General features: G+C 45.0%; 1 protein-coding gene across 7 annotated transcripts in view; it reads left to right on the top strand.

The window, feature by feature from the left end:
• Window positions 1–15,083, top strand: part of TSPOAP1 (TSPO associated protein 1) — a 62,163-nt gene that overhangs the window by 31,761 nt on the left and 15,319 nt on the right. For 6 of the 7 annotated variants that reach the window (XM_052688608.1, XM_052688604.1, XM_052688605.1 and 3 more), the window contains exons 12-20: window positions 918–1,101; window positions 1,423–1,643; window positions 3,799–3,908; window positions 5,320–5,429; window positions 6,811–7,626; window positions 8,168–8,319; window positions 9,259–9,852; window positions 11,896–12,195; window positions 12,476–12,655. In XM_052688608.1, coding sequence (XP_052544568.1) covers window positions 918–1,101; window positions 1,423–1,643; window positions 3,799–3,908; window positions 5,320–5,429; window positions 6,811–7,626; window positions 8,168–8,319; window positions 9,259–9,852; window positions 11,896–12,195; window positions 12,476–12,655 — 2,667 coding nt within the window. The remainder of the gene's footprint in view (window positions 1–917; window positions 1,102–1,422; window positions 1,644–3,798; window positions 3,909–5,319; window positions 5,430–6,810; window positions 7,627–8,167; window positions 8,320–9,258; window positions 9,853–11,895; window positions 12,196–12,475; window positions 12,656–15,083) is intronic. The other variant, XM_052688610.1, reaches the window with a different exon arrangement.

Genomic DNA, 15,083 nt, shown 5'->3' on the forward strand with positions numbered 1-15,083 from the left:
AGGACGAGATATCTGTCTGGGATAGCAGAGCAAGCAGGTATATGGTGGCCAGAGTGAGAGGAGGAAAAGGGACAGGTGCCTTTGCATTCTGCTAGGAATGCTTGCAGTCAGGGAACGTGTGAGGCTGGGCAAGGAGAGCCAGGACTCAGCAGTGTTTCAGAATGGGGAGATCGAGAGATGGTGGAAGAAGAACACTAGAAAACAGATACAGATGTTAGCTAGCAGGAATTAGTCTTCTCCTCTCTACAGTATTTCCACAGTGCTCCCCTGAATTTCACCTTGTTGAGGTGTAGCTTTCTTGTACTCAGCCTGTGTTTTCCTGCAGCAAGTCATTCCTGTAGGACCTGAAGGCAAAGTGTGTGGCTGCCTGCACTGCACAGGTGTTCTGCAGTGTGGGCCTTGCTGGTGCTCTTTGCCTGGAAGGAGGCAAGGTCTGAAGGGACAACAGGGAGTTCATCCCAGAAGGGTTTGTGGGGAGGCCAGGATAAGGTCATGAGGGCTTCCTGGGAGTGCTAGAGTGATGGAGAGAGGGAGCATTGGGAGAGCAGCTCCTTCTGGAGGTGTGATGTTAATGCTCCAGTAAGCCTACAAAGATGTATAGGGCTTTTTCTTTCCAAGGCTTATTTGTCTTTTACTCTCATTCTTTCATGTGCAGGGCTAAGTTAGGATATTGAGTTCAAACTCAACATTTAGGGATAATTCCTAATTGTGCTTTTAATCAGTCTTCTAACAGATTTTCAAAGATAATGCAGGTATAGAGCTGCCAATTCCTACTGACTGTTCCTGGGCAGGGCGTACTTGGAGTTTGAGACTCACTCTGTTTCTGAAGAGATGTAGCAAAGACAAATGCTGTTTGGAGACCCAGTGGTGGTTTTGATATGGCGGGTTTGTGTCTCATCTCGTGTCTCTCCTATCAGGCTCGGGTGAAGGATCTAGAAGACCAATGCCGCAGTCAAACAGAGCAGTTCAGCCTTCTGTCCCAGGAGCTCAAACAATTCCGACTTCAGACAGGAAAAATTGACCTTCTCACCTCCACACTTGTGACTTCTGAACTTCCTCTTGCACTGTGCAGCTCTACCCCACAGCCTCACTGGGAGAAGGGTAATTGCTGGAGGTGCCTGCGGGTGTTTTGTCAAGCGTGTCGTTATTTGGATAGGTGGAAGATGTCAAGAAAGTAATGCAAATGTTTAGTTAACTCTTGGGTTCTCTCTCTCTCTCATAAATACTCGTGGTTTGTTTTGTAGTCACAGAGAGAACCTGATGTTCCTCTGACTAAAGGGAGCCGAGGGTTTTCAGTCTGTTGCACTGTTAAATGAATCTCACCTGAGCTACTCTGAAAGGTGCTTGCTCATTCTGATGCTCACTGCTGATCTTATATTTTGCCTGTGGCTAAAAGTAATTGATAGATTGCTTTTGTTTCAGATTCATCTGGTCCTGCATTGCTTGCTCACCAGAGCACAAAGAAGGTTCACAATGAGGAGACCAATGAGTCGGAGTCGTCACAGCGGGTGCCTGAGGCTGCTGCTGGCTCCCCAGTTTCTGTTGCCAGTTCTCAGAAACAAGCCAAGAAAGTCGAATCTCAGTCGAGCTCTTCAAAATCAGAATCCATGCAGAACAGCTCCAAATCCTGCCCAACACCAGAGGTTGGTATGGGAATTCCCACTGAGGCCTCTCCTTTCTAGCCAATAGTGAATAGGTGCATTGCATTTCTCCAGCTAAATGAAGAAAACTGTAATGAGCCAAGTGAAAGCCTATAAGAAAAATTGAGAAGGCCTTGGATGCCCATGTTTGCAATGCTCATCTGAACGTATTGCAGTGCTCTAGGAAGGAATCAAGTGGGCGTGGAGGAGAAGGCAGGAGGGAAGCTCAGTTGGAGGGATTTGTGGGGAAGCTGTGGTAAGGACACCATGTGACACCTCAGTCATGGTAGCAAATGGAAAAGTTACAAAATTTCAGCAAGCTGAAGGACTGTGCCTCAGGAACTCAAGATTCTTTGCTTGCACTCCTAGATCTGATAATTCTACTTGTAAGACACCATGAGAAGATGCTGAGTTTGTGCTAGCAAAGGGATGAAGTTAATAGGCTTTGCCTGTTAGTGCCACCAAGATCTAATAGCTGGCAGTTGCTTCTCTTTTCCAGGAGCTCTTATATAGGGTTCATTTAAGCAGTCTTTCATACACTGCTGTACAATTGATGTGACAGCTTAGGCTAAGCTAGCACTGTGAGTGGGGCTGGGTGTGATGATGTGGGAAACAGCTCACTTTCTCTTAATCCACTGATGTTCACCGAGTGCTAAAACCTTGGAGGCTACATGGAATGCCTCATGGTACAATAGAGAACAGTGAGGACTTGAGCTACAGACCCAGGACACTGGTGATAGATGCTGCTGTGGCAGGCAGTTCCCACCACTGTGTGAGGCCTGAGAAGCTGTCATCTTCAGCAACAAAGTGACGGTCACACCTGGAAAGGAAAGCATATCTGACTACTGCCAGCTCTGTAGTGGGACAAATTGCTGTTATTCAGTGTGAAAGAAGAATTGAGAGCCACCATGCGTCCATGCAGACGTAAGAACAGTCATTCTTTGGGAGATAATCTGTGGTGTGTTTGGCTTCAGCAGCACAGGAGTATGGAAATATTCCAGGGTGTTAGACATGTTTAAAAGCTATTCCATTTCTCTGCTTTTGGGTGTTACAGAGTGCAGCTGATTGTTGGGGGCATGGTGCAGGGCTCCATTTCAAGGAGCACAAAACCTTGAAAAGAGTCTCTGAACTGTTCAAAATATTAACTTTTGCAGTTCGTGTACTAGAAAAAGATCTGCTGTGTGTTCTGGTGCCTGCAATGGACCTCCATCAAAAATACATTTGCCTTGAGGTGTGTTTTAAAATTAGCTCAAATTGATTCACTGGCAGCATTTCAAACAAACACAAGGGAAATGCATTTCTTCAGAAAGAATGATTGCTTTATGTAACTTGCTGCCATTAGATGTGAAGTTTCAAAATGTCAGTCATAAAAGCTTGAGACAATTATCTGGAAGATTCTTCTGGCAATAACATTCATGGTACAGACCCAGCTTTGGAAGTTCTGTAGATCACCGCTAGCAACTGAGAGGCTGCACAAAAAGATGAGAACTGCATGCTTGCTCTGCCTCTTGTATGCTTTCCTCTGTGTGTACAACTTACTGTTATCAGAGCCGGGTGTTTTGGACTAGGTAGAGCTTTGGCCTGAGCTGGTAGGGCACTTTGATGTTCTGAAAGTACATAAATGTTATACTGAAGCATATACAGGTGCTACAGGGGACTGACTGAATGGCAGAGATCGGATACAACTGTCATTTTGCCTCTGTTCAGATTACCATTTATATTTCATACAAGACTTGGATCTGGCAGGAAGTGATTATACTGCACTGCAGATACGTAGGGTGAAGGGGGCTTTTGAGAATCTCAAGTCTGGTTTCCCACTCCCATGGGGTCTGCCACCAGCACTGCCTCAGCGTGACCATGGCTTTATTTAGCTGAGATCACCCAGCTCTATGGACATCAAGGTTGCATTACCTTCTTGAGTGAATAGCTTTTGCTAATGTTCACCTGGAACTGTTGAAATTGCAGCTTGGAGCTGTGTTTCTTGGTACTGCTTTTTCACTCTAAAAATGATAGTTCCAGACAGCCCTTATCCAAGTGGCCAAATTCTCCTCCTCCATCAGCTTAGAGGATTTGTTCACTGCTGTTGGAACTCTTTGAGTGTTCCTTTATTCTGGTTTTGGCCATGTCTTACCCTTCATCTTTCATTTTATAATTTCAGGTGGACACTGCAAGTGAAATGGAAGAACTGGATGTTGACAGCATCTCTCTGATGCCAGAGCCAGGCAGCCAAGGCCCTGCAAAGCTCCAGGTCTTCTTGGCTCGATACAGGTATCATGTCATCTCTTGTGCTCCCTGAGGTTAAGCAAATTATTTTGTTCTGTGGCACTGACTGCTCTGCTGTTAGGTTGGGGTGTTTTTTTTGTGGCTTCTATTTCCTACACAAGCAAATCCTGTGCATATAACTCAACAAAAACATAGCAAGATAATTAGCTATTCAAGGCACAGCACTGGCTGCAACTTTTCTTATGAAAATAGTATTGGATAGAAAACAGAGATTTGAACTGATCCATTCCCTGGTTTGATTTCTGCTGGATAAATAGTTTTCTCCAAGGAAATCTTATTCCAATTAGGAAAACATCAGCACGGAATTCCCAAATCTAAGCTTTTGGCTGAAATCCGTGTTGATTGTTACAGAATGTAGTAACAAAGAAGCAAAGAATCAAGCAAGAGTTTGCAGATCACTGTTGCTGCCTGTTGAGCTGCTGTGGTCAAATCTAATCCTCTTCTACAGTTCCTAGAATACTGCCATGTCATTCAGCTTTTAGTCTGTGGACTGGGAGGAAGTGGGATGATTCTTTTTTAGGAGCAGATCAAATATGATCTTTGTCTTCATGTGCTGCTTTTAGGCCCATGAAGTCTCACTCAGCTTAGACAGGATAGCATTTCTTTGGCATGCTGAAAGCCCTTCTAAGGACTAAACAGCAGGTGTGGGCAGTAGGTGGATACAAGATTTCTCATGTGACTCTTTCCTCTAAAAGTCCTCCTGATCAGCTCAAGGACCTGTGGGTAGGTGACTTAGAGCTACCTGGAGCCTGCCACCTATCACCAACCTACTTATTTACCACTTCAGTGTGTTTTTGGACTGCCATCTAGAGTGTGGAGTTGTATAACTTGAAGGCAAAGAACTGTATAATTGGAAAGTAAAAGGCAGCAAATGTTTTCTTCATTCATACACAAACATTCTTCTTGCACAAATCAACTCATTCTTAGGGTTTTAAATATGGGAATTTTGAGATTCTTTGTGGTGCATGAAGTATGTTCCATGTGCTATTGGCACTTCAATTCAAAGCTCTGGTTTGCCAGAAATGTGGGGTGATGTGTACATTTAAGAGATGCAAGGGAATCCAAGGATGTCTAATTAGAAATGCACCATCCTACAGCTTAGTTGACACACTCAGGCACTCAGGTAGTTCATACATTGTTAAAACACTTACTTGAGTCGCTCTGATCTGTTCTTTCAGATGTCTCAAGACATCTGTTCTGCTACTCAGAAAAGCATTCCTACCTGCTGTTTGGACACGGAGCAGTGTGGTATTAGTTATATACAAACACACTGAACTGAAGCCTTGACCTTTGTGGAATTTGCTGCTGAGCTGTAAGCTGATCCAGCAGCACAGCTCGAAGGTGTTGCTGTGGAAACTGGTGTATGAAGTGAGTTTTCATGTTGTAACTATTTCAGCTACAATCCTTTTGATGGACCTAATGAAAATCCAGAGGCAGAGCTTCCACTAACTGCTGGAGAGTACATTTACATCTATGGAGACATGGATGAAGATGGCTTCTTTGAAGGTGTGTTCTAGTGGAAAAGGAATGTGACTGAACTGCAGTGCAGATTTGCTCTCTTAAAAAGAAAAAAATGAGTGGAATTTAGTGAATCCTAAAACCTCAAGATAAATGTTTTTTGTCCAAAGTTAGTTTAATAGAGAGGAGAGCAGGACCTGTTAGAAGAGTTGATTCGTGTCATGATTAATTTAAGCCTAAAGCGTGAAATCCTGGTCTGGTGAATTCAGTGGCAGTTTTGCCACTACTTTCAACAGAGTTCCAGGTTTCATCTGCGTGTTGTTCCTCCCTGTCCAAGGATAGCCCATGGATTCCTTCTCCAGGTAGTCTCTTACCCTCTTCCCAGTGGCTGCATATTGAACCCAGCGTCGTGGGCAACTGATAGTCTTGATTACCTTGTACTCTATTTGGCAAGTAAGGTGTAAGCTAAACAGCCCAAACCACAGTCTTTGTCCTGTTTGGCATTTGGCAGCAAGTTTCTCTTTTGACATATTTTCTTTTGAAAACATGATCTCAGGTGATTATTAGGCAGATGGAATGGAAAGCAGGAAATCTGGACTGTAAATCTGTAATGAAGTTTCCTTGTAGATGTAGGGTCCTGATTTACTCAGGTGCTTTGCAAGAGCTGAGGCAAATGCATGCCATGTTGCACTGCTTGCTCCTTGACTGTTCTGGCTCTTTCATTCCTTCTATTTCCAAGCTTCTCATTTGTTTGTTTATTTATTGTTTAAAGAATAAACAGGTTATTCTTTACTAATCTTTTCTGCTTTCCCTGCTTCCAATTGATTTGCTGTAGGTAGAATGTCAAATTATGTACAACCCCTACGCACTGCTCATTTGACACTGATTTGATGGTTCTTGCACATATCAATATTGTGCTATCAGTCATCCCAGTGGGTCTTTTTGGGACATCTTTATTACATAAGCTGATATAACAATGGAGCCAGGTCTGAATACGCAGCTGGAAAGTTGGACTTTCACAAGGAATTACTGTGAAAACCAAATATGTTTGGCTGGGAGAAGATGTACAATGTGCATAGTTTGGGAAAACTAGAAAAAAAGACATTGAAGTTAGTAAAAGAGCTGTGTTGAGAAACAACAGAATAATAAACAAGGGAAAAACATGAAGCTAATTACGTAAAACACTTTCTGGTTAGCTCACTGTGAAGTGTGTAGAGCAGTGAGTTTTCTCACAGTGGACATCAGGATGTAAGTAGAGCAGCTCTAGGAAATGGAGTAAAGTTGCCCAGGATAACCTCCCAGAGCTTTCTTTGTTCCTGACTGCAGTGCAGTTATGACCTAGTATAGATGTTGTCAGGTTGTCTTCACAGATGGGCTGGAAGATTGAATGGTAGGTGCAGTGGTAACAGGTTTCCTGTTTTTTGTTTAGGGGAGCTGATGGATGGCCGGCGAGGGCTGGTCCCCTCCAATTTTGTTGAGCGAGTTTCAGATGATGACCTCATGACGGTTCTGCCTTCGGAGCTGAATGATCTCACCCATAGTTCATACCAAGAGAAAAGTTTTGTCAGTGCAAGCACCAGCAGTGGAGATAAGAGTGATTTCTCCATTGAAGAGAGTAGCATCAGTCCGTTGGTCAGTAGAGCAGAAGGAGACCGGGAGGAACGTGTTAGTCACACAGCAGTGCCTTACCCGAGAAAATTGACTCTGATCAAGCAGCTTGCCAGAAGCGTAGTTGTAGGCTGGGAACCACCGCTGTTGCCTGCTGGCTGCCCAGACATACAGAGCTACAATATCTATGTGGATGAAGAGCTACGTCAAAATGTGAAGAGTGGCTTTCAGACCAAAGCAGTGATTGAAAAGCTGGATTTAAAGACAAAGGCTTACCGTGTGTCTGTGCAGAGTGTGACAGAGAAGGGCAGTTCTGATAAACTGCGATGCACTTTCTTTGTGGGGCAAGATCTGTGTGTGGCACCGACTGTGCTGAAAGTCAGAAACGTCACTGCCACGTCAGCAGAGGTCACGTGGCTTCCCTGCAACAGCAATTACAACCACGCGGTGTATCTGAATGGGGAGGAGTGTGACATAACAAAACCAGGGGTCTACTGGTACACCTTCTGCAACCTGCAGCCCAACACTCAGTATGTTGCCAAGCTGGAGGCCCGTCCCTTGAGAGCACTGTGGGAAGAGGTCTCAGAGGGGCAGGAGCAGAACTCAGCTGTGATACACTTCACTACCCCGCTAGCAGGTATCAGAGTAGTTGTGCCCATTGCTATTGTGAAGGGAGTGCTTGGGACAGAAAGCTTTGCCAGCTCTTTGGTGCAAAGCCTTGGGGTGAACGGAAGCAAAGCTTGTCAGGTCCCAGAGTGTGAGGAGGTATCCTGTTTTGTCTTAATACTTCTTTTATTTTAAGAGTTTATTATCTCTTCTGTTTTCATCTGCTCTTGAGAGACCTCCCCTTTGCTGATTTGAGCAGCATGCCTCTCAGGGTACGAACAATCTGGTTTGCTGTGACCTGCACTCATGTTGCTCTAAGGGTTGCTGCATCTTGGCCTCAGCTACTTTTGCAAAGTTTTGTTTTCTGTGCTTTAAAGCTTTCCCAGAGTCAGAGCACCTTACTTGTTCTGGTTTTGTCTGTCACTTCCCAAGAAGCCAGTGTAGTCATTCCAGTGCAGTTCTGCAGCGGCAGGTCTGGTGTGAGAGTTTTCTCTTAGATACAAACCGGGGTTTAGCTTGTTGTGATGCTGTAGTGAGGTAAGCAAGAAAACGATCCTTTTGATCCTTCCCAGGCACACCTGATGCTCCTCTGGATGTCCAGGTAGAAGTTGGTCCCTCTCCAGGAATCCTTGTTATCAGCTGGTTACCTGTCACTATTGATGCTGAAGGATCTTCCAACGGAGTTCGAGTCACCGGTTACGCTGTGTATGCGGATGGACAGAAGGTGAGGGGAACGATATCAGAAAAGGTACAGTGCTTGGGCTGGTGGGTTTTTTTGGCTGATGCCTACCAGAAAAAGGCATCTGTCAAGACTGCTGATGTGCTCTTGATGTAAGTGAACAATAAAAGTTTCCGTGGCGGGACCCTTCACCAGCAAAACTGGAGAATCAGTGTGAGCTTCCTCTGTCTCACTCTGGGCACTGGCTGGATTCTTGGGGAAGCAGTGGGTTTGTGGGGAACACACGTTCTGACTGTTTCAGAGTGACAACAGTGAGAATCCACAAAGAGCACTGCTGGGTGTCACAGTGAGTTATAACTTCTGTGGGATGGGCAGAGAGAAGCAGACAGCCTTGGCAGCGCTTGGGACTTGTCTCAAACTATGAGGAGTGAGGTGTAGTTCTTTAAATTAGGAATAGGTGAAGGGAGAGATGCCCAAACACCCAATATGAATACCAATAAAGAACCTCCAAGGATTTTCTGTATTGCAGGTGGCCTGCAGTTTTATGTGTGCATGATGGTGTGCCATCAGCCATGGGGGAGGTAAACCACAGCTCCTGAAAGGAGCACAACACTGAACGGAGTGGTGCTGTGTTGGATGACTGCTGTTTGTCATGGAAATTCTTCCATAGCATGCGTCAAAAAAACAAATATGGAAAAGTTTTGCCAGAGTGAAAAAGAGGCAAAAAAAAAAAAAGGTGGCCTTCTAAAGTGCAGTGAACAAAAATGGTTTACACCTGGAGCAGAAGAGAAGATAGTCTTACTTTATAGACTATCCAGTTTCTCAGATAGTAACAGCAGCAATTTCTCTGTACCACTCATTCTTTGTTGTTACTGTGCAGAAGGGTGGAAACAGCTTTAGCTAACTTTGGGTTCAAGAACTGCCCTTCTCAGAAATACTGAGCTGCACACTGTAATTAACTGCTTCCTGCTTCTTTGCTTGCAGGCAATAGAAGTTACTTCTCCAACGGCCGGGAGTGTCCTTGTGGACCTGTCCCAGCTTCAGATGTTCCAGGCGTGCCGGGAGGTGTCTGTGAGAACAATGTCCCCGTATGGAGAATCAGTGGATTCAGTTCCAGCCCAGATTTCCTCAGTCTTGCTGAGAGCCTCTCATTGTTCTTCACCTTCAGATTCTGCTGGTTCTACTACTTTTACCTCTAGACTGCCCTGTGGGGAATCCAGGGGCTCTCTGCCTGCACGCAGCCCACCCACGCACCACATGGCTGCTCTCCTGCTTCAACAAAAAGTCCCCACTGGTAGCTCAGATGCCAAATTGACTGATCTCTCCTCCAGCCACGATGGCTCAGCACGATCTCTGCCAGAGAAAGCCTCTTCGCTGCTGCAGCTCTCTTTGTCCAGCACTCCCTTGGTGCACACCTCAGGCACTTCCCTGCTGGGATCAGACGCTGCACAAGACAAGAAATGCCTGACTGTGCCTCCTCAGCAAGCAGGCAGCACAAAACTCCCGGGTGAGGGCACAGAGCCTGTCTCCTCGAGGGAAGCAGAATTGGAAAGCCTGGGTGAAGGGACAGAAGTGCTGGTAAGTACATGACGTCTCCTGCCCAGTACTGCTGGGAAGGAGAATGAATCATTCAGGGGAATGTAACAGCAAGCTGCTAGCATGCAGCCATCCAGTGGCTGGCAAATCAGCAGAGTGTTGTATATGTGAAAGAGCAGTTGAATCTCAGTGCTTGGTCACATGTGTACAGGCAGGGCAGGAACAGAATCAGGAAAGCATGAATTCCTCTGGGCTGGGTGCTGAAAGGGATCTTCTCACTAATGGTGATGTCAGTGTTGATTTGGCATTGCTGTGGTCTTTGACTTGCAGGAATCATCTCCAGTCTGGTGGATTTGGGCATTGCAGAGCAAACACTCCAGCAAATGGGGGCACCTTAGTGGCTGCCTAGCCTTGTCTGGAGGAGAGTTGGCAAGCTGTCATGACAATGGGCATTTGAAAGCCTTTGGGGTAGATGGGTGATTTCAAAGCTTTTTTAAGATGGTGGTGAGAAGTGTCTGGGAGGTCTTTGAGAAAAGAAGTGAACTGTCTGTAAGGTGCTCATTCTGTGACGAGAGGGAAGTAGGTCCTGTTGCTATGTGAGGTGTTATATCAGGGAAAGTTATCTTTTCCCCATTCTCACCTTTCATGCTGACTAGAGGCTCACAAAAGTGCTTCAGACCATCAAATTCAGCAAGACTGTTAATGAAGGCAGTGTGAGCTCAGAGCTGGGTAGAAGGGAGGAAGACTTTTTTAACTGCTTAAGCATCAGCAGCTGTGTGGGCCTGAGATCAAAGGCCACATAAATACTTAATAAAATTGAGACATTGAATCAAAAATTACAGCTGTCATTTTCCATGCCCCACTCATTTGCTGCTCTGGCACCACAAGTCAGTCATTTTGATTCATTTGCCCACATTTAGATGTCTGGTGTAGATGGCTGCACATGACTGAATTGCTTTCTCTCCTTTGTAGTCAGAAGAACAAAATCGGTGCTTCAGAGACACAAATCATCTTTGTTGCTTGAGATGTCTGTCTTCATTCAGCTGTTAACAAAGGGAAGCAGGGCAATAGGAGTCTACCTGGTAGGTTAAATATGAGGTCCAGGCCTGCCTAACTTTGGCCTGAGTCCAGGGGACATTTTGAAACTGCAGTGTAAATCTCCTCAGAAGTCTCTTTGTGTAGACATCTTCAAAGTATGCCTAAGCCACAGTTGCACTCCGTTGCAGTGCAGCTGTCTTTTAGATAACTAGCTAGCAAAGGAGGTGACTGATGAAAGCCCATCTGCCTTACTCTCATCATTTTTGGGGGTTCACTCCTCCATCTCCCAGAGATTTCCCTAAAACTCAGACTAAGATGACTGGTCATAAAAGGCAGAAACAACTATTGGGCAGAAAGCAAGATTTAAAATCTCTGTAATTTAAGTAAGTGACTTAACTACTGTGCTGTTAGTACACCATTGTACTCTGTGTATATTCTTCTTCACAGCACTCAGCAGCCCAAGAAGAGCTGGGGTAGTGCCCTCACCTCCAGCTCAAGCTATGCTGTAAGCTGGTACTTAGGATGTTCCTCTGGAATGAGAGAATGAGAAATGGCCTGGTTGTGTAGGTTGGACTCATCTTGCTCTTGCCGCTGTAAAACTGTGCAGGGCTGTGCAGTGTGCAAAGCAGAGTGCTATAGCAGAAGTGCCCTGTGTCCACTTGCGGTTAATAGTAGGGAGGAGTTAGTTCAGAGCTGGCCAGCCTTTCAGGCTACCAGTTGACTGCCAGGATCCTCCTGCACTGACACAGAACACGTGGTGTTTCTGACAGTTTGGGAGTTGAAGGCCCTTTTGGCTCACAAATATTGGATGGTGCCTCCCCTGAGTTTCTTTGCTCCTTGATGAGAAGGGGCTGGGGGGAAGGAGAGCCACAGACTGCTGTTGTTGGCCTCTGGGCTGCTGGCATAGACACCAAGAACATCTCAAACTGTCCTTAATGGTCCTTTGCAGAGGAACGGAAATAGAGCGTGCACCTGGGGGCTCAGGAATGGTCCAGCAACAGGTGCTGTGGGTATCCTGGTGATGAATTTTGTTTGTTTGTTTCCCAGCTGGAGCAAAACATAACCAAAATGCCAGAGCTAGAAAGCCCAACTAACAGTAGCCTGAAGATACGCATGGAGACCTGCCATACGTGCTCTGTGGAGCCACCAAAAAGTCCCAGTGCTGAAAGAGAGACAGAAGCAAAGGAGAAGAACTTGAGCCCAGAGTCCCTGCCCTCCCCCGACCTGGCTGAGGAGATGGAGGGCACCTCCCGAGAGGCAAACATGGCTGGAAGCAGCTGCCAGGAGTTCCTGAGGTTATCACCTAGCAAGGAGGTGATGAAAGAAATGTCCAGAGTGAAAAGAGAGGTTTGTTTTTACCTTGGATAGATTTCTGCCAATGGAGGGGATGTGGATTGTATTTGATGTGCCTAAGTTTTGCAGTTCCAAGTGAAACTTTTCTTTGCAGGCAATGGAACGTGTCCATCAGTTTTGTGTGTCTGTGCACATGTTTGTGTGTGCATGTGCCAGTTGCTGCACAGAGTGCTGTTCATTTTGTTTCTTGCCACTCTTGACCTGCACATGTACTAGTGAATGAATGCTCAAATAGACAGGGTGCCTGAAAGAAGTCTGCTTTGCTTTTCCACAGCAAGAAGAAAAAATGTCTGAAATAGGAAGACGACAGCTGACTCTTTTTGCTGAGCACAACCGTAGTTCAGACCTTTCAGATATATTGGAGGAGGAAGAGGAAGATGAACTGTCTTCAGAAGCTCTGGATGAGAAGAAATGGGATCCAAGAGAGCCCTGTTACAGGGAGAATGGGGAGAAGGTAACCTGTAGCAGAGTTATGCTTGTGGGGAATGCCAGTGCAGCCATCCCATGTCATCAGCTCATAGAAGAGGCTGGTTTGAGCCCAGCTCTCTCAGCAGTGCTTGGCTCAATTCCTGCCTGCTCTTCTTTTATTCTCAGTGTTGTCTTATGCTAGTGAAATGCAAGTTCTGTGTGAGAGCGGCGGGTGTTTGTAAGTAGTAAATGTACTCAGGGTTTAATTAGTTGGAAAAACACACAGTGTAATGTGAACTTTAGAACCCAGGGTGAAAAATCAATCCTATTGATCATGTTCTTAATATAGATGTAAACAGTGAGCACACAGGAGTTTGTGAAGTCTGCCCGTCTATAGATCTCGTCCCAGTCCACCATCCTTCCAAAAGCAAAGCAGAGGCATTAATGCTTTGGTTTCAGTCCTACAAACACTCCTGAACATGCATAGCTTTGTTCAGATGGTTTTGTTTAGATCTTCGTGCTCTCAATGAGGGTGGATTGCACATGGGAACAGTGCCATGACTTTGCAGTTCAGATGTTACAAGTGAGAAAGGACTGCTGAAGTGGAACCATGAGAGATTTACACATATACGAGTTCAAACAGTTAAAACGAGTTAGAGTGTTACAATGCATCTGCATCAGGAAATGTGCTTAAATCTGCATGACTGGAAAGTAGGATGTAATCATACAAATTATGACCGTTGAAATGAGTATGCATGAGGGAAATTATGAAGGGTGAATGGCTGAGAAATTAGAAAGATTTGAAGGAAATGTGATCTGCCTTTATTAAAAGAATGTATCCTAATTTATGTAGAACAGATGTAGTTCACTGCTGCTGACCTTTATAGCTCATAGCCTGCAACACAGATGGAGTGGATCTGGTGAGCATTAAATAGTCAGTAGCAGAATGTGTGATGAATCTGGAGTAAATTTGCTGCTGCTCTTTTTCCCCTTCTTGAGGGTGGGGTGGGGAGGTTGGAGCTGCAGGGCAGCATGTCAGGAGCTTGAGGAGAGCCTGGTAGCGAACCACGAGGCACAGGTTCCATTCACTGCTCTGTGGTGTGGGAGAAGATGATGGCAGAAGTTCAGCCGAGCCTCAGCAGAGCAGTTTCCTGGGCTTCTGCATGCTCAGTAACATTCTGCCTTATTTCGTGTCTCCTCAGCCAACTCTTTTAGGATTTGTAGGATAAGGAATGGAGGGGCTCTGATTATAGATTATATATGTTTGACTTCTAATAGATTATTTAGCTTTCTTCTTGATTATTAATGGACTACAGAGTCCCAGATCCTTCTCATGTTATAGAATTTCATTGTCTTTCTTTCACTTCTTTACATTTACACAGCTGCAGCTTCAACTCCCTAGGAACCATTTAATGTACCAAAACTCAAAAGCAAAGGCCACAACTCCATAAATGGCTAAAATAAGTGTTACTGATCTGATTTTTATGGTTGCATTTGTGAATTTGTGTATTAATAATTGCTGCTAACAAGTGCTTAAGGGGTGGAATCTAGAGTGCATGTCCTGTGGGGAGAGTGTTCGGAAGCTTCCCAAAACTGGTCTGGCAATGAGGAGATCCAGTAGCTGCCTGCAACTATTTGAAAGATGCTTACAAGGAGAAGAGTGCCAAAGTCTTCTTGTTGGTGGCAAATAGTACAGAAACAGGCAACAGCCACAAGTTGCAGTGTGGTTCATGTTGGACAGAAGTACAGAATCTTTTCCCAGGTGAGAGTTGCAACCTGGGGACAGATCTCGTGGGTCAGAGGTGGAGGAGCTCTGTTCTTTGGCATTTTCAATCCTCAGCTACACAACTTTACACTGCTTTAGTGTTGGCAAAAGTCTTGCTGCCAAGTAGATTGCACATAATGCAGTCCTGCCCTTGCAGGAGATTCAACTAGAGATCTCCAGAGGTCACTTCTAACTCTTTCTAAATACAACTCAAGACCAGCTTTTGTTTGGAAAAAGTTATGGAGGATGGAGTGATCATCAGACAGCTTACAACTGCCTTTTTCTCCCTCTGTGGTTCAGTTTTTAGTTCTCTGTATGTTGGCATCCTCATGGCTGTAGCTTAAAGCATCAGTAGCTACATAAGTTTTGTAACCTGTAAATGTTTTTAGAACATATCATGATGTAAATTGTTAGGAAGGTTGGAATACAAACCTCCAGATCTCTTCTAGCCTAAATTATGCTCTGTTTCTGGGATTCTACCTTTTTATTTTAGTATAAAGGTAGTAGGAGGCAAAACATAACGTAGACAGTTTTTTAGAACAAATTTTAAAATTCATTAGTGTTTTTCCAAAAGGTTTTTGTGACCTGGTAGGCTCTTTCCAAGCTTTCAAGTGAGATAGAAGCATGCATGTCTCCCTGGAGCTACAGGATTTTGCTGTGCAGGATCATTTCCTTACGTTGCATTGTGAGGACGGAGAGATAGGGGAGA

Source organism: Tympanuchus pallidicinctus, unplaced genomic scaffold, assembly GCF_026119805.1.
Source record: "Tympanuchus pallidicinctus isolate F22 unplaced genomic scaffold, pur_lepc_1.0 scaffold24, whole genome shotgun sequence".
Lineage (NCBI taxonomy): Eukaryota > Metazoa > Chordata > Aves > Galliformes > Phasianidae > Tympanuchus > Tympanuchus pallidicinctus.